General features: G+C 43.5%; 3 protein-coding genes across 3 annotated transcripts in view; all 3 read left to right on the top strand.

Annotated features, from left to right (window-relative positions):
- Nucleotides 1-9,247, top strand: part of LOC311016690 (adenylate cyclase type 6-like) — a 29,883-nt gene extending 20,636 nt beyond the window's left edge. The window contains exons 8-24 of the mRNA XM_084014565.1: nt 147-305; nt 388-529; nt 654-782; nt 1,814-1,842; nt 2,102-2,249; nt 2,374-2,471; nt 2,620-2,707; nt 2,839-2,955; nt 3,990-4,139; nt 4,267-4,442; nt 4,662-4,694; nt 4,782-4,811; nt 4,924-5,056; nt 5,405-5,668; nt 5,806-6,010; nt 6,202-6,326; nt 7,291-9,247. Coding sequence (XP_083870691.1) covers nt 147-305; nt 388-529; nt 654-782; nt 1,814-1,842; nt 2,102-2,249; nt 2,374-2,471; nt 2,620-2,707; nt 2,839-2,955; nt 3,990-4,139; nt 4,267-4,442; nt 4,662-4,694; nt 4,782-4,811; nt 4,924-5,056; nt 5,405-5,668; nt 5,806-6,010; nt 6,202-6,326; nt 7,291-7,419 — 2,155 coding nt within the window. The 3' untranslated portion in view covers nt 7,420-9,247. The remainder of the gene's footprint in view (nt 1-146; nt 306-387; nt 530-653; nt 783-1,813; nt 1,843-2,101; nt 2,250-2,373; nt 2,472-2,619; nt 2,708-2,838; nt 2,956-3,989; nt 4,140-4,266; nt 4,443-4,661; nt 4,695-4,781; nt 4,812-4,923; nt 5,057-5,404; nt 5,669-5,805; nt 6,011-6,201; nt 6,327-7,290) is intronic.
- Nucleotides 9,248-10,663: 1,416 nt separating this feature from the next.
- galnt6 (UDP-N-acetyl-alpha-D-galactosamine:polypeptide N-acetylgalactosaminyltransferase 6 (GalNAc-T6)) lies at nt 10,664-17,993 on the top strand. Its single transcript, XM_084016195.1, has 11 exons — nt 10,664-10,822; nt 12,112-12,618; nt 13,069-13,241; nt 14,823-14,972; nt 15,803-16,037; nt 16,125-16,242; nt 16,336-16,536; nt 16,690-16,821; nt 16,936-17,037; nt 17,117-17,275; nt 17,486-17,993. The coding sequence occupies exons 2-11, from the start codon at nt 12,137-12,139 to the stop codon at nt 17,597-17,599; spliced, it is 1,866 nt and encodes a 621-aa protein (XP_083872321.1). The 5' UTR covers nt 10,664-10,822; nt 12,112-12,136; the 3' UTR covers nt 17,600-17,993.
- A 565-nt stretch (nt 17,994-18,558) lies between these two features.
- LOC311017689 (glucose-6-phosphate 1-dehydrogenase-like) lies at nt 18,559-22,299 on the top strand. The gene is made up of 12 exons (XM_084016197.1): nt 18,559-18,734; nt 19,327-19,364; nt 19,475-19,583; nt 19,658-19,875; nt 19,956-20,114; nt 20,266-20,391; nt 20,497-20,590; nt 20,665-20,851; nt 20,959-21,194; nt 21,786-21,862; nt 21,945-22,037; nt 22,145-22,299. The coding sequence occupies exons 1-12, from the start codon at nt 18,561-18,563 to the stop codon at nt 22,233-22,235; spliced, it is 1,602 nt and encodes a 533-aa protein (XP_083872323.1). The 5' UTR covers nt 18,559-18,560; the 3' UTR covers nt 22,236-22,299.
- Nucleotides 22,300-22,383: the final 84 nt, after the last annotated feature.

The raw sequence follows: 22,383 nt of genomic DNA, 5'->3' as shown, positions 1-22,383 counted from the left end.
ACGGCAACATCACCCACAACCCTCACAGTCGCACCGTAACGATCCATAGGAGGTTTAGATTTGACGCTTTGTTTATGTGGCGTAAGAAGAGACACTGTGACGCTAAAGGTGACGCTGCTTTTTTGTGTGTGTGTGCGCTCCTGCAGGCTGGTGAGAGAGGTGACCGGAGTTAATGTGAACATGCGAGTGGGCATCCACAGCGGGCGTGTTCACTGTGGGGTGCTGGGCCTGCGCAAGTGGCAGTTTGACGTCTGGTCCAATGACGTGACACTCGCCAACCAAATGGAGGCCGGGGGGAAGGCTGGGTAAGTACCTTCGACTCCCCCTGTTACCTCGCCGACAAGTTCTCCCATTTCTTACATACTGTGTGTGTGTGTGTGTGTGTAGGCGAATCCACATCACCAAAGCCACGCTACAGTATCTGAACGGGGACTACGAGGTGGAGTCGGGCTTCGGAGAAGAGAGGAATGCGTACGTGAAGGAGAACAACATTGAGACCTTTCTGGTGCTGGGCTGCAGCCAGAAGAGGGTGAGGTCACGCTTCACACTAGTGCCATATTTCACACAAACGATGTAATGGCTTGTCACCTGGCGTAGAAGATCTTGTTTGTTAAAGCGTGTGGTCCGGTGGGGGTTTTTTTCTTCACTTCCAGAAAGAGGAGAAAGCCTTGATGGCCAAGATGCAGCGGGCACGTGCAAATTCTGTCGAGGGATTGATGCCACGCTGGGTTCCCGACAGATCCTTCTCCAGAACCAAGGAGTCCAAAGTCTTCAGGCAGATGGTGAGAAACTCGCAGGGAGCACTTAGCGGGGCACTTGTTGGTCTATATCTGATTCGCTGTGTCATCTGTTTCACTCTGAAGTCAAATCATAAATATGCTTTGTAATTATCTAGGCGTTGTTAATACGAGATTTTTCTGTTAGAAGGTCAGTGAAGGGTCAGAGGCCCAGTATATGTTTAACTAACTGTTTTTTACCTCGTAGAATCCATGAAAACAGAAAAAGAAAATCTTGAATTTGTATTTTTTTACTTTGATTACAACTAAATATCAGCAAAACATACGACATTCTCACCAGCCTCTGAATGATCATTATCATGTACCAATGTAACACCCCCAACTATTGTGTGTTTCTATTGTTGCTTAGCTCTGTTAGATAATTGTACAGAACACCACATGAGTCAAAGAGACGTCTTCCTTGTATTTCTCAGCCGAGGCTACAATATTATTTTCCGTCTTATACTAATTTGCGAGTTGACATACTAAACTAAAATGGCTAAATAGTCTGTAAATGTGAGTCTGAGTGAGTGAAGGTGACAGACGTACACTGAGCTGTCTACACGGCGAGGCCCAGATGAGACAATGGGAATGTGAGACAGAGTATTGATCTGTTCCCATCAAACCAACAGCAGTTACAACAGGGCTCCCAGGGATTCCCAGTGCATCGTTTACTACTGAAGCTAATCTGATGAGTCTGCAGCTGCGGATATTTCTCTTTTCTCGCACTCTCTCATTTCCTCCCTCTCTTTAAGCTACCAGTCTCATTTCCTTGCCTTTCCTACATTTTCCCCCCCTCTTCTCTTCTTTTTGTCCTCTCCATCTCAGTGGGTTTGAGCCCCGGGGGCAAAGAGGGTGTAATTTGAAGCCTCCGAGCATTAATTAAAACATCAGTCTGGCTCTCAGGGATTAGCTGTGCAGATGTCTGAGTCTGTGTATTTTTCAGTTTGGACTGTGGCTACACGCTTTATCTCTCCCTTTCTCTTTCCTACACTTTTTTGGGTCTCATTTTCACTCAATGTTTTTGTTTTCAACAGGGCATCGACGAAGCGTCCAGCAAAGACAAGTGAGTGTTTGGCCCCCGTTTTTTTTTTTTGTTATTCATGGTGACTTCCGTTATTAGCGGTTGACTGGCAGACTGTCACTGTGGCGTTATAACTTTCAGAGCCCACTGTTGGTTTTGCATGCTGACATCCAACCCAGCACTAATACCATTTTAGCTCTGAGTCATCCTGCCTGTCACAGCGCAGGCCAACTCCCTCACACACACACACACATACACATACACAGCACACAGTTGACCTATTGTTCCATCCACCTCCTAGCCGCTGTGCCCAGGAGGCCCTGAACCCGGAGGATGAGGTGGACGAGTTCCTTGGACGGGCCATCGACGCGCGCAGCATCGACCAGCTGAGGAAGGATCACGTCAAGAAGTTCCTGCTCACCTTTCAGACCCCCGAGCTTGAGAAAAAGGTGACTATTTGAGCGGAGTTGGTTCGCAATTCGCCATTAAATCCCTGTCACGTAAACAGAATGATCATTTCCTCCTAAATAACGGAGCTACACATTTTAATTCTCATTGATTTTCTATTTTCAGTACTCCAAAAAGGTCGATGACCGTTTTGGGGGATACGTGGCCTGCGCAGTCCTCGTATTCTGTTGCATCTGTTGCATTCAGATGATCATTTTCCCAATGTAAGTAGCTCTTTCTGATAAGTTGCCCCGTGTACCAGTCATACTGCATTGTGGGCAGGAAATGTGGTCTTGATTAGTTTATGATGAGTTAATGAGGGTTTTACATCCGAATGAACCTGTTTTTGTTTTTTTCTTTCCTCTTCTGCAGAACAATACTTATGATCGGTCTTTACATCAGCATCTTCACGATCCTCGCCAGCATCCTCTTCATCTGCGCCATCTACTCCTGCATCAAGGTAAGCAACAAAGGCTTTCTCCGCATATATATGATTTCTTCAGATAAGAGTCATTATCATATGTCTTAGGCCATCATCACTAATGGTATTAACTCTCTTGTCTGATCTTCTCCTTGCTGACTACGTTCAAGCTCTTCCCAGCTGCCTTGCAGACTGTAACCAAGAAAATAGTCCAGTCTCATGCAAACAGCACACTGGTGGGCGTCTTCACCATCCTCCTCCTCTTCATTTCCTCCTTTGCTAACATGGTAGGGAACGCAGCTCTTCATTTTTGTCATCTTTGTATCGTGTAACGGTCGTAACTGCTTGTCCCACACAATGAAATCAGGGAGGGCCACATACCTGCTTCAGTTTCATTAGACTGTGCTTCCATTAATCACTTCATTTCAAATTATCAGATTTTAAAGAGATTTGAAGAGATTCAGCCCCATGCTGTCATTTTTAAAATTAGACCAGTTTGTCTAATGGCTATAATTAGTGGTTAGGCTGTAATTAATCATAATCCATCACTGTGACAGATGTGCTCATAGAAATAAGGCTATTTTTAACCATCAACTTTTTTTCTTCTTTATTTTTTAACAATATTATGTAAATCTATTTAGCATTTGAGTGCATAGATTAAGACCTTCAAATGTCACAGCAAAGAAAAGTCATGGAAAGATTCAAATCAGTTCATCAATGCTGAAACCTCACGCATGCTCAACAGCAATTGTGCGTTTTATAGAATGTTAAATAAAAACATAGTGTGTAATGTACCTGCTTTCCATTGTAAATCTTGTTCAGATATAATGTTTGATCGTGGCCCTGTAGCTGAAGCTTTTTGCTCCACTTCTGGGATTGGCTGCCTGCGGGTTGTTTCAGCCTGTGATTGGTTGCTCAGTGTTTCTGGCATCAACCGAGCCGATCTGGATTTAAGTAGCTCGCTCGCTTGCTCAGTTCAGCAGCTGCTTTCTCTATTTCTGCTGATCATTTGTTAGTCCGCTGCGTTTTTTGTATTGTATTTTGATATATCCTGAACTTTTAAAGAGATTATGATTACCGACAGTATGGTGCAGAAATGAAATTTCAAACAAACCTGAAAGCATTCTCAAATGGGGACGCTATCGGCTATTTTACAGTTTATGTTGTTATTTCATTGCATAGGGTATTGACGTATTTTATAATTGCAGCTGTCTGTTTTCAGCCTTACGTGTGTGTGTGTGTGTGTGTGTGTGTGTCTTCTGCTGTTTCACCTTTATCGGCTGATGGTTAAATGACAGATTGTGTCGTCCTTTCCTGCCAGTTTACCTGCAGCAGAGAGAAACTGCAGGACTGCGTGGCCAACAAGATGAACACATCAGTGACTCTCTGCCTGCTGCACAACCTGACCAGGACGGCGGAGGACGGTTTGACTCTGTGCTCCAGCCAGGCCAAGCCCTGCCATTTCCCCGAGGTCAGTCCCTTCACATTTCAGCATGTGTGTGTATATCACCTGTGCGTTCAGACCAATAGTGTGTTTGGGTATTCACCTAACCTTCCCCCTCCACCTCTCCCCCCTCGCCGTCTGTGCTCCGCTGCAGTATTTCAGCTACAGCGTACTGCTGACCCTGTTGGCCTGCTCCGTGTTCCTCCACATCAGCAGCATAGGAAAGCTGGCTCTGATGCTGCTAATCCAGCTCACCTTCCTCCTGCTGGTGGAGTGGCCTCAGGTGGTCCTGTTTGATAACGCAGACCTGCTGGTCATTGCCAACACCCTGTGAGTCCCCTGCTAGGGTCGCACACGTATACAAACACAGTACACTTGCTCTTTCCCAACGTTCAACCTGAATGATTCGGCTCCTGTGTCACAATACTGTGGTTTATGGCCTACTTTGTCATGATATATGATAAGATTTAGATTGTAAAAGGCCTACTTTGTCATGTACCAGTTGGGCTTTATTCCTATTTTTTTCATGTTTTCTTCCCCTTTTTTCAGGCAATTATCACCTGTTAATGATTCCCTACAACAGTAAGTTATAATATTTTCTTTAGCGCTGCCTAATTTTAGTCACTCATATGCTTTATAGACACGACTTTCTCTCTCTCTCTTTTCCAGGCCTGGTTTCAATGAAACTGCAGAACAGTGGTGAGTCGCGTTCTCTTGACATATGTTTTACTATACGTCAAGTCGATTTACATTTCACTCGCATGCAAGATACTCACGTCTCTTCCTGTCAACTCCTCTTTTTCCCCCTCAGTCTGGAGAGTGTGAGCAAGGTATCCTTAAAGGTCATGACCCCTATAATCCTGACGGTGTTTGTTCTGGCTCTCTACTTGCACGGCCAGCAGGTGGAGTCCACCGCACGCCTTGACTTCCTCTGGAAGCTGCAGGTAAATAAAAAAATTTCGAAAAACAAAACCCAAGATTTTATATAAGTCACCAAAAGACATTTTTTTGTAGCAGGAAAAGCACAGTAACATTAATGATGGCTTGGGTTATGCTCAAGTGTCCAAGTACGTCATGCTGGTGTGACAGTGAGCCAGCATGCACAGAGCAGGACCCTGAAACCGACACTTACATGGAACCCAGTAATCCTTCATTTTAGGTTTTCACACCTGTGCTTCTCCTACTGTGTCATGTCAAAATATCTTCCATGAAAAAAGGTGTGTGACTACTTTAAAAATCCAGACACGTAACATTAAGACTAAGCAAACGCATCTCTCTCCGTCCCTCCTCAGGCCACGGAAGAGAAGGAGGAGATGGAGGAGCTGCAGGCGTACAACCGGCGACTGCTCCACAACATCCTGCCCAAGGACGTGGCGGCCCACTTCCTGGCACGAGAGCGCCGGAATGACGAGCTGTACTACCAGTCATGCGAGTGCGTCGCTGTCATGTTTGCCTCCATCAGCAACTTTTCCGAGTTTTACGTGGAGCTGGAGGCTAACAACGAGGGAGTGGAGTGTCTCAGGCTCCTCAACGAGATCATCGCCGATTTTGACGAGGTGAGGATGAAAGATTAATGTGACTTAAATTAGTGTGGAAAACGTTTACTAGATAAGGTCTGTAAGATGTAGCAATTATATATGCCTCTATATACCATCTGTGCCACCTTTAACAAGCTTGTGTTCCTTGTTTCTAGATCATCAGCGAGGAGAAGTTCCGTCAGCTGGAGAAAATCAAGACTATCGGCTCCACCTACATGGCCGCCTCTGGCCTCAACGACTCCACCTACGACAGAGAGGGCCGCTCACACATCCTGGCTCTGGCCGACTACGCCATGAGGCTCAGGGAGCAGATGAAATACATCAACGAGCACTCCTTCAACAACTTCCAGATGAAGATAGGTAAGCCTGGGAGCTAGGAGAGATTTGCCCTTGAAGCCTTTTTCCTCTTAAATCTTCTTTGGCATTCGTTTCAAAGAAATCGTGTGCCAGGTCAAAGAGGAAGTGCGGTTATCCACCTCCTTAGAAACGGCATTATAATTGAGTTAATATGGTGTAAGTAGTGTGATGTAACACAGCTGATTTGTTCTCAGGGTTAAACATGGGGCCGGTGGTGGCGGGGGTGATTGGAGCCAGGAAGCCCCAGTATGATATCTGGGGGAACACAGTCAACGTGGCCAGTCGGATGGACAGCACGGGAGTACCTGACTGCATCCAGGTACCCGAACGCTTCGCAGCACAACGAGCATTTTGCAGATTTAGTTACTGTTATGTGACAAGCCAATGCAAAATACCACTCTAGTTACTGACGAAAACCAGTCATTAATGCTGCTGTCATTAGTCATTCCAACATGAACATGTGCGTCAGTTGTTTATTCATAACCAAATCAAAAAATGTCCACACTGCAGACATCTTACTATTATTCATATTTTGTTATATTATATTTAAGTATCGTAGCAGATAGTAGTTCTACAGCTACTATGACTGCACAGTGCTTCAGCTTATGGAATTAAATTCAGACATCTGCTCTGCAGAAGTGCCCTTGAGCAACAATCCACGTCAGCACCGGACATACTGTTCTCGGGCAGAAATGATGCTCTGAAGTCCTGCTGGAGGAGGGCAGAAAGCTACATCTGAATTCCTGCTTTGTTCTGTTCTTCTTCTGAGTCTTGAAGAGGGAAACTGTAACCACTGTGAGGCGTCACATTGTCCTCCGAGGAGTCTGTCAGTCAGGATCATGGTTATATATAGTCGATGTTAACACTTACTTTGAGATGTGTGAAAAACACCAGACTAGCTAAGAGCTGAACGAGATTTCCTTTTGTTGTTGCCCCAAATCACAATCCCTAATTTGGCCACTACAAATATTACAGTCAGAACAGTGCTGCCATCTGTTGAACAGCATGGGTTACTACACATACAAAGGACTCCTATAATACAGTCTATTAATAGTAGGGTTGCAACTAATCATTTCCATCATCACTCATAGATAGTAGATCTATTTTCCTCTAAATCTATATTGAATGCACTGCTTTTTAAACCTTTTATCTATATGTAATATTCCTTGCTCACGGTCACTTTAGGGAGATTGTTCAGAGTGAACCTGGGACTGAAAATGTCTCTCTTCGCGAGGGTTGAGTGTCTCACGTTCGGGGTGTCCAATGTCTGTGTCCTCTCTTAGGTGACCACAGACTTGTACCACGTGCTGGTCAACAATGGATACCAGCTGGACTGTCGAGGTGTTGTCAAGGTGAAGGGGAAGGGGGAGATGACCACTTACTTCCTCACTAGCGGTCCCCCGGGCAGTTAACGACAGGGCAGGCGGACCGCAGCGTGACTCCCACCGCACTGACAGGACAGAACACAGAGAGACTGAGTGGTCAGCTCGGCGATGAGCACTGAAGCATCGGTGCAAACACACTGAGGACAGAAATCATCCAGCGGGAGACGAGCTCGGCCCTGTCTGTATGTTGTCACGTACTCAGATGCACTTCATGTTCGAAGGCTTTTTCTCCCCCAAGCTGCTCGAGAGATCACGAAGCCCAGTTGCCTTAGGATGGAAGTGGCTATGCTTGTGTTTATGAGCAATAGTACAAGTATTTCATCTGGAGTCAGTTAGTATTTTCCTGCAGACGGATTTTTGTGATGACCTTGTACAAAAAGAATATATATCTATAGATATAGATATATAAAATATAAACTACAAAACTGTTACTTAAAAGAAAATATGCAAGGACAACATCAAGGATGAAAATGACCAAAGAACAAATGTTTGATATGAAACACACACTAACGACTATGTTCAGCATAAGTTATTTATTCATATTCTGACAGCAAACGCCACGGTAACGTCACTGTCGTCGGTAGGGACGAACACCTCTCGTCGTGGACTTATTCATAAAGTGGAACACACACACGTGCACACGTAGGCAGATAGAAAACACTCACGATAACCTTGGCTTGGACTTCTGTGTTTCTTATCGGGGCCTTCTTTGTTTTCTTCTAGCTTGTGATTAGCCTCCGTCTGGACACAAGGCTGCCCGCGGTTCACTGAAATGTACGATTGATTACTCCCGCCCTGCAATGTATTTTTGGTTCAAGCCAAAATCAAGAACTATGAAATGAAGGAAGGATAGTTGCATTAGTATCATGGTACTGACGAGAGATTCTGAAACTGTTATGAAACATTTTATATAAGCGTGTGTGTGTGTGTGTGTGTGTGTGTGTGTGTGTGTGTGTGTGTGTGTGTTTGTGTGAGCACACATAACTGAATGCTGAACTTTATCTATAAAGGAGCATACTGTAACTTTTCACTGTGAGGTTTTTATGATACTGTATGACAATGCTTTCTTGCCAAACTGGTTGCTGCAAGGCATGTTTTATATTTTTCCTTGGAGTTGTGTGTCCATTACTGATTTCGCGTGTGTCAAAAAATGATCGTTTGAAGAGAATCATGTCTACTGCGCCTTTTACCGGTCTGTGATTTTGACTGATTTCATTCCGACCTAAATAAGCAAAAAGCCTACGAAACGTTTAGTTGGGATTGTGTTACAATGTGTAAATGCAAACCGGTTTCCTGAGGCTTCAGGATTAACTGTATGCAGGAATGTTCTGCCTGCTCACAAGTATTACCTTTTAGATTATGCAGTTTCCAGGTCTGCATACGTCATGGACCAATATTCACAACGTTACACAACAGTATTTGGCCCCATCTGTTTGTATTTGGCACATGAAAGCTTGTAACCCTCCCCAAAATGAGTCTTTTGAAACAATAATGATATGAATGTATGTAATAATTACTATATTTGTCCGCAATGAAACTACTACTGAGAAAGGAGATTAATCATTGTACTAGAGGGCAAAATGATTTGACGTCACACTGAAAAGTGCAGGTGTATTTTACATTGACATCAAGGCGAGCGTTACACCTGGTGTTGAAATGCTCACTTTTCTGTCTGAGCCACACACAAAAGAAACGCCGCCTTCATAGGCTACATAAAAAGATCCCCACTTCCTCTAAATGAAAGGTCGACTGAACACTGTTGAATTCAACTTTTAAAAGTGACAGTTTAGGAAATAGTGCAATGGTTGATTTAATTCATTTCCCCTCGACAATAAATTAATAAATGGCTGTTTTGTATTGATTCTGTTTATATGGTTTATTACTCTACATATTTATACTCTCGTAGAAATATTAGTAAAATATTTTTTACAGAAGATAGCTAGAACACCACCTGGCTTAGTGTTGTTATTAAGCTGCGTCAAGGGGAATAAACAGTAAAAAAAAAAAATAATAATAATAATGTTTATGATTATTGCTGTTTGAGAATAGTCAGTGGCATTTCAGCTTCTCCCAATAGTTTATTTCTGATGTCTTACTTTAGTCTGTTTATTTGTTTGGGTTTTCATTTAGCTCTCATGTTAATCAGCAGCCTGCAATCAAGATTTCTCCCTGTGACAGTAACCTGAGAGACGCCTCCTTCTCCTTTTCTGAATAATCAGTCTACAGTTTCAAGAGGGCGATATGGGAGAGAGTATGTAATTGCTCGCACATGAATAATGAATGTCTGTGGAGGTAATAGCAATGTTCACTCACAGCCTCTATGCTGAACATTAATTAAGCGACATAAATTCCTTCTAATCCCCGATGAAAAAGCACCAATGTTACTGTAATAGGCTGATGATGCAGGGACTTGTAGTGTGTAATACACACTCAGGGGTCTCAAACTCAAATTGGCTTGGGGCCGCTGATGGTCATCTCATAGGAGGGCCATGTCAACATTCATGAGGAAAAAACTTTTTTTCAATAACTCTTAACATTTATTATATTTGTATTATTGTTTCCTCAAACAGCACTTACTATGCATTTGTATATACATTGTACTCAACATTTAGTGCAGGTGTTTTTCCCTTACTTTATTTTACTTTACTATTTACTTAAGAACCGTGACTTTTTCCTTACATGTCAGGCACGTAGCATTCATCCACATCTTTGCTGTTTGTGGCCAAACAAAGGAAGCGTCAGCCCCGCGCTGGAAAAACAGCCCACAGCACCATGACCTCTGCCCTTTGCCGTTGTATTGCACAAACAAAATACTTTTTATTTAACTTTTTGAAACAAATATAATTGGGTTTGGGTAGCTTAAATTGATATGAAACAAGTATAAAATAATAAGATTATTTCATGTAAAAAAACGTACCATTTTTGACATCCGTCATGGGCCGGATGTAGAGGGGGGATGGGCCAGATGTGGCCCGCGGGCCGCCAGTTTGAGACCCCTGCAGGTGTATACTAGTTATTGACACTGTGATGGTGTCATAGCTGCATCATGATATATGTATTATTTTAATATAGAATTATGTTTGTTTCGTTTTTTCTTCTGTAAAAGTATTGTATTGTTTCTTCCGCATTTGATACAGACCGTCTGATATTTCAATCACAGGTCACGTCCTCTTTTCGATGAGCGCGCGGAAACGTCCGGGTGTGTAGGACGCACGCGGCCAGCAGGGGACTCGCTCGCGCCGGCTAATCATTTCAACAAATGGCACCTGTTCGGTTCAAAGGAAAAGCCGGGAGGCGACGCGGCTCTGTTCAAAACTCCAGTCTGACAACTTATAGTAACTGGAAAGACGTGCTACACACGCGGAAACTTTCTATTCAAATAAAGAAACAATCAGCTACAGGTGTGGGCGACGACTACTCTTGATTTTAGGTAAGTGGGGTCACATTTCGGAGAGAAGTAGAAAGCTTCCAGTAGTATTCGTCCTGTATTATTCACCTTCCAGTGGCGTTTCGGTGTCATTTGTGATATTGACGGACAGGTATCGTCCGTCTGGCACATAACGCTCCTAGAGCCGCTGAAAGAGACCGAACGTGATTAATACGTGAACATATCCTGAATAAGGAAACGTTACAGTTCCTCTTTAACTTTGCTTTAACGCGTCGTTCAGCTGAATTATTTCAGTCAGTTGTCGGCACTTCTTGTTTATTTGTGCTTCAAGTTATGAGCTGTGGGGAAGTGGAAATAAAATAACACTTGGTCCTTCCCGTAAGGACTAAAAACAGACCTGATGGGGACTTTAATGGGAGTTTAATCCAGATTTACATCCCACATCATATTGATTTCATCTTATGTCTTTTCTTCACTCCTGTGTTGTCACTTCAGTGACCAACAAAGTGGACCAACTGGTCCAGAGGACCACTACGTCCAGAGTGGACTGTCCCCCCTTCTCTGGAACACCAAAGGAGTGTCCTCCTGAATCAATTATGAAGGAGGCTGGCTTGAGAATACATTAAATTAATTATGAACAAGTAAGAGTGAGTCTCCAACAGAACAGTGATCACCTACGGACACGCAGATGTGCCACATTGCAGTGATATCCTGTTTCAGCAGGAAACAGTCTCTCATTGTGCCTAGGCTTATGTTATGATCCCCTCACGCACCACATAGCAAACGCCAGTTCCTGTACCAGGTGACAGCTGATCATTATGGGAGAGGTGTCTTCTGGTGCAGGTAGCGAGGCGTTGTCACTCATTAACAGGTGAGGGAGTTGCAGGCTGAGCCAGGGGTGTTGCAGCCCACCTGCTGCCACGTGGGTCCTGGAGGACCGCGGCCAGGACAGGTGAATTCAAGGTGTTTACCGAGAGGTGTGGTGTGTTTGTTCACTCTCTCTCTCTCTTCCTACCTGTTCCCTCCACCTGCCCTGTGGGACTGTTTCCTGAGGAGACCAGGAGTAGCGAGCTTTCCTGCTGCTATGACACTTGCACGGACGCACAAACCGGTTTTAGGAAATGTATCTCTTTGCTTGTGTTTTTTTTGTTTGTTTTTTTTGCTTCAGGAAGAATTCACAGAATGTTTAGTGTGTAGAAGCATGTGAGGCTTTCAGAGGATTTTATAAGGAGTCTTTTTTTCAGATATTGGCTGAAACCCTCACGTGCAAACGTTTTTGCAGCCAGCGACTGGGGACTTACTTTGTTTTTGTTTTTTTCTGCTTTTAACAGCTTTGGGAGCAACACCCGGTGAAACATGCGTCTGTTCCTACGGCGGCGTATGTCCCCCGTGAAACTGGTGCTCCTTGCTGGGACCCTCTTCATGGTGGTCCTTGTGGTTCTCCAGCGGGATGTCGGCTCTTCGCCTGCCGGTGACCCCTGGTTTCAGGAGCTCGTGGACAAGAAGGATAAGGTCATGGGCATGGTGCGAGAGGCTGTCAACAATATTGGCTTCCAGATCGGAGCTCCAGAGGCACCGCCAGTACAGGAGCAGCCCACCGAGGACGCCAAATGCCCCGCTGGATTCTACACTCAAGCCCAGCTCAAACCTCACCTGGAGAGACCGCCTCAGGACTCCACAAGACCAGGGGCTAATGGGAAGGGATATCAGAAAGACCACATGTCCCCAGAGGAGGAGAAGGAGAAAGAGGAGGGTATGACGCGGCACTGTTTTAATCAGTTTGCCAGTGACCGCATCTCGCTCAGCCGTAGTCTTGGAGATGACACGAGGCCTCCAGAGTAAGAACATGTTCTTAAAATAATCTGAGATAGTTTAGACAAATAATTATTTTATCAGCAAGTGTGCCGACATGTACACAGCAGGCCAGATAATATCCTCTGGAGTCATGCTCAGAGCAGTAAATTATTTACCGGTACATGGATTTTCATACAGCGCTCTTCATTATTCAGGAAAATCACTTGGTTAATACTTTTTACTTTTACGCATTGCAAATGTTTGTCACACTCATGAACATGTCAGACGCTCGACAGGCCTTGAGCTATTTCTTTTTCAAGTGGCTTAATGGATGAGCTGATTGCTTATGTCTGTTTACTCGTTGTGCTAACAATGGTCTGTTATACGTGGCTCTGCGCGTCCTTCTGTGTGACTTTCATTTCATCAGATATGAACCTCACTCTGGCACGCTTCTTTGTCCCTCTGTGTGTTCTGACGTGGCTCACCCCGCTCAGGTGCGTGGACAGGAAGTTTCCTCGCTGTCCTCCTCTGCCTACCACCAGTGTCATTATCGTGTTCCACAACGAGGCTTGGTCCACGCTCCTCAGGACGGTCCACAGCGTCCTGCACACGTCTCCTGCTATCCTGCTCAAAGAGATCATCTTGGTAGACGACGCCAGCGTTGCAGGTGTGAGAAGTATAAACGTGCACTAATGACAAAACATACTTTAGGACACACTGGCAGCAAAATATAAAAGAGCTTGTATAAGAGCTTTGCAACAGTGAGGGGAGTTTAGTTTTATCACATTCTTATTTCTGCTCTTAATCAGGCGGTAAGTGAGGAACAAATGTGTAAGCTCAGCAGCTCTGCTAAAACTCCTCCAAAACCCTCCTTCAATGTTGTACTGACGTTTTCTGTAATTATGGTAAGATAAAATTGAAGACTTCACCAGGAAGCTCAGGTGAGTAATTTGTTAAACAAGGTGGAGGGAGGGAACCGTTGCACAGCACAATCAGAAAGTCCTGAAGTCTCGAGTTATAAGTGATTTATTAATTAAATTGACCTTCGGAGTTTTTAGGGCAGCGCTCCAGTCATTGTAAGCAGTGAGCTTTGATAAGAAGGGTGACGCCTTGGGATTTTTAACAGATTGCACACACGGTAACGGGCAAGCAGAGTGTTATAAATGAAAACAACCCTGTGTGTTTTTTACTGTGGGCATGTCCACAAGGCTGGCCTCCAGTGATATACAAATGATAGTGGTGCACACCATCTTGACAAGAGACTCTCCAACGGCACGTCCACCTCAGTGAGTGTTTGCAAAAGGAAAGAGGCTCATCTTTGACAGATGAATGCAACTTTGCATAGTGTGTTTGTACAACCTGTTAGGCTGCTTTGACTGTGGAAACAGTTTATTTTAGGGAAATTACATTGATTATTGCACAGCAGCAACATTATTGAGTTGTGTGTAAATGTCTGGTGTAATACAGGAAATTGTTCAAATTCATGGGAAGAAGCAATTTCCACCTCATACGCCTTCTATCACTCCCCCATGGGTTTGACTGTGCGGTTTACTATCTCTTTATCTTTAAATGTTTCTATATGCGATAATTAGAGTAAATGCAGGTCGGAAAATGAGTTCTAATACTAATGTCACGCAAACAGCCTCATCTGTTCTCGAATACCTCAGCATTGGGTTTTTTTAATGTCATTGACTGAGCTATAACTATCCTCTGTCAGTTATTTCTAACAGAAGCTCATGTGCTGTTACCCTCAGCTGTATTTCCTGCTCTAAGCTAACTTCCCTTTTTGCTACTGGAGCTGCTGCTCTGTCATCAAGTGTAGAACTTGTGGTTGCAGTCTTCATTTAGACTGAAACTTATGTCAAAATGTGCAAACGTGCATTGTGGTAATGAATGCTCTTAGAAGGGAAGTGTGACCCTGATTTAGAAGCAGTTTCCACTTCACTGCTACCTCTTGGTTTCATTGGTAACGTATTATTATTTCACTTTTTCTTATCTGGGGTAGCTGCTCTACTATTATTGATGATGCTGAAAATAATAGCTTGTAATTCTGTCTGTAAGTTTGAAGTATGTTGCAGCATCTGAGCAACAGAGCACCGTTGAGTGAGGCTCAACAGTGCTCTGTTTCATCTGTAACCGTTTCCAACAAGATAAGAGCTTCAACCACAGGAGCTCACCAGAGGCAACAACATAGCTTTAAAAGAAGACGAGACAGACAGGATAATGTTTTTTATATTTATTTCCACAGAGCACCTAAAAAGCCAACTGGAGGAATATGTGCGTCAGCTGAAGATTGTCCATGTTGTGAGGCAGCTGGAGAGGAAGGGCCTGATCACTGCCAGGCTGCTGGGTGCCAGTATCGCTCAGGGCGAAGTGCTAACCTTTCTTGATGCACACTGTGAGGAAGCACACGCACACAACCAACAGTAGCCACACTGGCCATTTTTAAGCAGCTGTGTGTATCTCGTTGTGGCCATAGCACTGAGAGGGTTGGGAGATAATATGAAGTTTTTCAAAAATATACGTATTAACATAACTGCAAGAAAATGTCTCATATATTGGATAGAATTGTCATTATTTTGCCTAATATGACGGTATATATTGTTTGGGGTCAGAAAATATTTTTGTGATTAGAGAGAATAACCCTGACAGCAGATTAATTTATAAGGAAGGAAGCAAAAACATTATTGTGATTGTTACATTAATTGTTGGCAGTAAATCAAATTTTAAATATTTTTAAATGTAAATAAATCTCCCTCAGTCTTCAAAGAAATTATGAAATATTTGTTACTTTGGACGCAAGCGTCTGCTAAATGTGATCTAATACTAGCATGTTCACGATGCCTTGTCTCATCATAACTCTTCACCTGAAACTGATTGGTGTTAAAGTTGATTTACAATTTAGAAGTTTAGCAGTCTGGAGCTTTTTTGTTGATACATGAACTTCAAGATTTCATAATTGTGTGCATATCTCTATTTTATGTTGGTATTTATAGGAAAAACTGTAAAACAGCATTTTATTCTGTGAATATTGCCATATACTCTGTTTGTAATAGAGCAAATATATAATTATACTTTCATCCGTGGGCCATAGGCTCAATCACTGTGGTGTTGACTGCTTTGACAATAGACAGTGACTTAACAGACGGACAGACTTTAAGTAAATAATTTGAAAGACGGGTTAAGAAGTACATTTTTACGTGATCCCTGTCCTTGTTCCCTGTCTAGGTGAGTGTTTCCATGGTTGGCTAGAGCCCCTGTTGTTCCGCATTGTTGAGGAACCCACTGCTGTGGTTAGTCCAGAGATCTCCACCATTGACCTCAACACCTTTAGTTTCTACAAGCCTGTGGTCACCAGCCGCTCTTTCAACCGCGGTAACTTTGACTGGAGCCTCGGTTTCGGCTGGGAGGCGATCCCTGAGGATGCGAGAAAGCTGCGCAAGGATGAAACCTACCCTGTAAAGTAAGAAGGATCGTATTGGTTTCCCTCAGAACATCTTGAATCATTTAAGTTTCTAAAGCTTTTTGTGTGTGCCTCTGAATATTTCAGAACGCCTACTTTTGCCGGAGGTCTCTTCTCAATCTCCAAGAAGTACTTTGAACACATTGGATCATATGATGACAAGATGGAGATCTGGGGCGGTGAAAATGTGGAGATGTCGTTCAGGGTCGGTCTCTTTACGCCAGTCCACACATTTAAGTCTCCCTCTGATTATCAAGTTAGAGTCTGAACTTCTACCTGTGTGAAATGTGATTCCCAGGTGTGGCAGTGTGGAGGTCAGCTAGAGATCATCCCTTGTTCTGTGGTGGGTCACGTCTTCCGCACCAAGAGTCCTCACACTTTCCCCAAGGGCACAGCAGTCATCACTCGCAACCAGGTGCGCCTGGCTGAGGTCTGGATGGATGACTACAAGAAGATCTTCTATCGGCGCAACAAGGATGCTGCCGCGATGGCCAAAGAGGTCAGTGTGACCTGCTGATAGGAGTTAGTGTTCAAATGTTTAATGCATATGGATACAATGGCATTTATCATCCTTTTGACTAGAACGTTGAAGCAACACGTTGAAATAACAATGCAATGTGTTTTTAAAAAATGTTTTCTCTACTATTTGTAGAATAACTTTGGGGACATCTCTGATCGTCTGAATCTGAGAGAGAAGCTCAAGTGCAAGAACTTTACCTGGTACTTAAACACAGTCTACCCTGAGGCCTTCATTCCAGACTTGAACCCAAAAACATTTGGAGCAGTGAGTCACGTTTCCCTTTTGTCTGTCTGTGCATAAATCCACAATATAACTCTCGGCACATGTTTCAGAAACGCAGCTGTATATGTCTTTGACTTGTGTATGTGTTTGTTCCAGATTAGAAACTCTGGATCTCAGACCTGCCTGGATGTTGGAGCGAATAACAACGGAGGCCAAGCTGTGATCATGTACCAGTGTCACAATATGGGAGGAAACCAGGTACAATGACTGACTCACATGTGTGGAATTTGATGTTATCTTGGAAAGTTAGATCTGATTGGATGATTGTCTCTTCTAGTACTTTGAATACACATCTCATAAAGAGCTTCGTCATAACATTGGAAAGCAGCTATGTCTTCATGCCACGACCCCGCCGGAGTCGGTGAAGATCGAGGTCTGCCATCTGAAGGGGAAGGGCACCAGTTTGCCTCCACAACAGGAGTGGGTCTTTACAGAGGTGAGCAGCACTTTGTGCCAGACTTATGAAAAATAATATACAGACAGACATGGTACTGACCTTATTTAACTCTGAAAGAGAGAAAATCAGGGTGTCAATCATAAAATGTTGTTTTTATTCAACATAGCATGATTGAAGGAAAGGTTCAAGTGTTATAAATATATATTTTGATATTTATTGATTCACCTGTTCTCTGATGCTTCTCTCAAGGAAAATCTTCTGAAGAATCCCAGCAGTGGGAAATGTTTACGGCTGAATAAAGAAGGGATTCACATGGACGACTGTAATGGTGCTGACCTCCACCAGCACTGGACCATCGGCTGACCTTCCTGTCTGCCCATCAGTGACCTCTGGCACCTCGTGTCCTCTTCTTCAGACTCGGCTCTAAAGGAGCCAACTCATCAATGAGCCAGAAGGACTTCATTCTGTGCAGCTTTGGGCGTTTGGCCAAACTGATTGGACAGTTAAAGACGGAGGACAAAGAAAAGGAAGTTATGTGAAGATGCTCAAGTTGGCATCAACTTGTTTTAAATTTATTTATGATGGAAACTCTACAAAGACATTTTACGGTAGCGGGGGATAATCAAGACACTAGAGTGTGGACTTTGCTTGCGGGAGTGGCAACTTGACTGTGGGGCAATGGCTGTTAAATTTAATAATTAAAGGCAAGATGTCTTTTGATGTTTTTAAATAAAAAAAAAATCTTTGTTGTGTCAGATATTTGTTATAAAAAGTATATTTTAAACTCCATTAGTATCTAGAATAACAGGAGGTTTCCCAGTGAAACATGCCTCTTTTGTAACAAGCTTTCATCTGTCCTGATTAATGATATGTCTGTGTGTACAGTACTGATCTTACACTTTCTTTTATTGACGCTTTTTTTTGCCGAGCAACAGAAAGTATTTATTCTTCGGTTATTTCCTGAAATGATTAACTTACTATAGGAACTCCTTCTGCAACAAAACCAAAGGACATTCTCAGAAGTCCCTGTTTGTGCAACATTTGTCCAAGGAGCAGTTTCAGAGCAAAGAACATTCCTGACAATTGTTTAGAGCCTCCATTGAATAGACCTGAAGTGTGGGTTGTCAACACTAATCTGATTTGAAGGTGCTGAATTTCACTCCGTTTGTGAAGACCACAACCTGCTGAACTGGACAGCAGAGTTTGTTACAAAGTATGAGGAAGCAGTCGCATTATTTCTATGCAACAATAGGGGGCGGCATTAACACGCCGAGAGTTTCTGCAAGGCAAGGATGACGATTGAAATTTCACCATGCTGTGTGTCATGAAGCCATGGGGAAATATGAGGCGACCCACAGTTTGGACGGACTACGGGCAGAAGATGAGCTCTGAGCCTTTGACTCGCTCTGAGGTGTTTGGACAGCTCAAGAGGGATCTCTACGGAGACTCACCGTCCAGTCATCCCAACACGCACATATTCATCGTTCTGGGAGCCTCTGTGAGTACGACCTCTGACCTTCTTTCAGCAAGACATAATCAACCAGTTTGCTCTATTCTAAAGGAAATAACTCTTACACTTGCAATTTCCCTTGATCACAGTTGAACAATGTGTTCTTGTGCCTTGTAGAAAGTCTACAAACTGCTCTTTAGCTGAGGTCAGTTACCACTAACATTGAAAAATAAGGTTTGAAAAGAGCTTTTAACGTGATGGGGGCCCAACAGAGTCGACACAAAGCCTCACTAGAAAATATTTCAGTATGGTAATCGGAATGAGGTCAGTGAATGAGCACTCGTTGAATGAAATGTGCTGCATCTACCATTTTCTTTGTCGAGCATTCAAAGAAGGGGATTAATATGGAGCAAAAACATTTTGTCAAATTGTTAAAGCCCGTAATGTATTTAGATTCAACCTGAAGTCTCAGAGTCCAGCAAAGAAGGTGTGTTCAAAGTTCTCCCCTTAGGCAACAGACCCACCCACTCTACGTCACCTCTCATGTTCATAGTTTACCTGCTCTTTGGACTCTTGATTGTTTCACGCCACAGTGATCAGTGTCAGTAGTTCATGATCAGATCTCTTTTTATTTGCACAGGGAGATCTTGCAAAAAAGAAGATCTATCCAACTTTATGGTGAGCAAAGAATTGCTGCTCAAACACCAATTGTACGCAGAGTTGCTTTCAAGTAAACTTTGACCCTTATCCCGTGTTACGCATCGCTGCTTCTTGACTGTGTTTTTCAGGTGGTTATTCAGAGATGGCCTGCTCCCAGACAACACCTACTTTGTGGGTTTTGCCCGGTCTAAGCTGACAGTGGAGGACATCAAGAGGGCATGTCTGCCTTATATGAAGGTAGGGCATCTGAGTGTCCTTACTGGTCGACAATGTTGTCGGTGGCAGGAGTCACTCTATGGTGTTTCCCTCAGGTCACCGATGAAGAGAGCGGGTGTCTCTCTGCGTTCTTCAGTAAGAACTCCTACCTGAGTGGCAGGTATGATGACAACGGCTCTTTCACTCAACTTGACGCTCACCTGTCGTCCCTGCCGGGGGGCGCCGGCTCCAACAGACTCTTCTACCTGGCCCTGCCGCCCACCGTCTACCACCACGTCAGCAACAACATCAGAAACCACTGCATGAGCCGCAAGTCAGTGCCTGTTGTGCTAAGCGATGGTTTACTTGCTATTCCATCACATTATTCTAACCGACTCTGTGTGTGTAAAACAGCGGCTGGAGCAGGGTGATTGTTGAGAAGCCATTTGGCCGTGACCTCCAAAGCTCACAGGAGCTGTCAGCCCACCTGTCCTCCCTGTTCACAGAGGACCAGATCTACCGCATAGACCACTACCTGGGCAAAGAGATGGTCCAGAACCTCATGGTGCTCAGGTAAGTGGCTCCATACGCACATTGTCAAGCACTTTACCACAGGTACAATCCTTTGTCATTTTTTGGATTTCAGGAGCATTATCTTATCTTGCTTGCTGTTTCACTGGTATTGAGAGTTTTATTTAAGACGTGTTTTTTCTCTCACGACCAGGTTTGGAAATCGCATCTTTGGACCCATATGGAACAGGAACAGTGTAGCCTGCGTGGTCCTGACCTTCAAGGAGCCTTTTGGCACTCAGGGCCGCGGAGGATACTTTGATGACTTTGGGATCATTCGGTGAGAGAGAATACATTTAAGATAAAGTGAAAACAATCAATACAATGTTATTGTTACACAATAGCCATTATTTGCTCTGACTCCACTTCCTGTTTCGTGATGTAGAGATGTCATGCAGAACCATCTCCTCCAGATGCTCTGTTTGGTTGCCATGGAGAAACCTGCGTCCACCAGCCCAGATGACGTGAGGGATGAAAAGGTAACACCAATGATTAAGAAAAAAACAAAAACATCCATGCAGAGCAGTCCTGTAATTATTGATGTGCTCTCTAGGTGAAGGTGTTGAAGTGTATCGCTCCTGTTGCCGGGTCTGATGTGGTGCTCGGCCAGTATGTTGGGGACCCTGAGGGTGAGGGTCACTCCAAGCTTGGTTACCTTGACGACCCCACTGTACCAGAAGGCTCCTGCACGCCAACATTTGCCACCGCGGTGCTTTATGTCCAAAACGAAAGATGGGATGGTGAGACAAACCTTTTTTTTAATTTATTTTTTTTATCTTTTTTCCCCTCACTTGTCTTGTATAAAATCCTCTCTGATCATGTTCTTCATCTCTCTCCCTTCCACCAGGCGTTCCCTTCGTTCTCCGCTGCGGTAAAGCTCTGAATGAACGTAAGGCAGAGGTGCGTCTGCAGTTCACTGATGCACCAGGAGACATCTTTGGCGGACGCTGTCAGAGGAACGAGTTGGTGGTGCGCGTGCAGCCGGACGAAGCCATTTACCTGAAGATGATGACCAAGAGGCCTGGGGTTTACTTTAGCCCAGAAGAGACAGAGCTGGACCTCACCTACAAGAGCAGATACAAGGTGCTACTGTTAACGCAAAGCATCCACTGTGGTCCAAGTTTCAGTCTTAAAATATATGTTTCTTGAATCAAGTGAAATCTCTTTGTATCAAGATATTGTCACTCGATTATTTAATAGTTAAATAATATACGGTAACTATATAATATCACTGAAATGTCTATTGATTTTGAGGTCATATTTGACAATATTTGATAGATATTCATTGTCACAATGTAATTTAAATAATGTTAGAGGAAACTAAAAATAGTACGGAAGAGGATTAGGGCCACATGTGAATTTTGTTTTTGAGTTCTGACTTTAAAGTCAGAATTCTGAGAATAAAGTCAGAATTCTGAAATTCTGACTTTATTCTCAGAATTCTGACTCTAAAGTCATAACTAAAAAAAATTCACATAATCCCTAATCCTCTCCCGTAAAATAGGGCAGAGATGCACCAAATAGGCAAAATCTAAAGTTGCCACCTAATGCTATATTACTATTTTCTCATATTGTATAACAGAATAAACTATAATTTCCTATCCAAATCCAGACCACTGGTATAATTTTGAAGTGAATTGCAATACGGTTTTAACACCCGCCATCTTCTTCTAGAATGTGAAGCTCCCAGATGCTTACGAGAGGCTGATACTGGATGTCTTCTGTGGAAATCAGATGCACTTTGTCCGCAGGTTGGTACCATATTTACTGTCATAGTTAATAATAGGTGTTTTATTTGAATGTGTTGTACTTGAACTGGTCTTTCTGTCCCAGTGATGAGTTGCGTGAGGCCTGGAGGATCCTCACCCCCCTCCTGCACCAAATAGAGGGAGAGAAGACTCACCCCATCCCTTACACATATGGAAGGTAAGAGGATGTGTCTCTTTTATGAGACAAAAAGAAGTAAATGATGCCCATTTTTCCTTTCAGTGATCATTTCTCTTCCTCCTGTCTTTTCTTCATCGCGTCCACAGTCGTGGTCCAAGCGAGGCGGATGATCTTGTGAAGAGGGTGGGATTCCGCTATAAAGGAACATACAAGTGGGTGCAGCCCAACACAACATGATGCCAGTTACACTTGTTACACACATGCATCATTGTAGACAAGTTTACAAACAATAAAGTTTACTGCAATCATTCTCTCCTGTACGTTGCTTGATTTTGTCTGCATGTAAAAAAAAATAAACACAGTTTTCCCTTTAATCATACAAGAA

This window comes from Eutrigla gurnardus (genome assembly GCF_963514095.1).
Source record: "Eutrigla gurnardus genome assembly, chromosome: 8".
NCBI classification, from domain to species: Eukaryota; Metazoa; Chordata; class Actinopteri; order Perciformes; family Triglidae; genus Eutrigla; species Eutrigla gurnardus.
The sequence above is the reverse complement of the archived record's forward strand: the minus strand, read 5'-3'. Positions and strand labels throughout refer to the sequence as shown.

Bases quoted from the DNA above. Each gene is read 5' to 3' on its own strand.
- galnt6 (XM_084016195.1), top strand. From the start codon at position 12,137: ATGCGTCTGTTCCTACGGCGGCGTATGTCCCCCGTGAAACTGGTGCTC. The intron at 16,537-16,689 runs GTCAGTGTGACC...TACTATTTGTAG, and splicing joins CTGCCGCGATGGCCAAAGAG to AATAACTTTGGGGACATCTC. The intron at 17,038-17,116 runs GTACAATGACTG...TGTCTCTTCTAG, and splicing joins ACAATATGGGAGGAAACCAG to TACTTTGAATACACATCTCA.
- LOC311017689 (XM_084016197.1), top strand. From the start codon at position 18,561: ATGAAGCCATGGGGAAATATGAGGCGACCCACAGTTTGGACGGACTAC. The intron at 19,876-19,955 runs GTCAGTGCCTGT...TGTGTAAAACAG, and splicing joins AACCACTGCATGAGCCGCAA to CGGCTGGAGCAGGGTGATTG. The intron at 20,392-20,496 runs GTGAGAGAGAAT...TTCGTGATGTAG, and splicing joins GATGACTTTGGGATCATTCG to AGATGTCATGCAGAACCATC.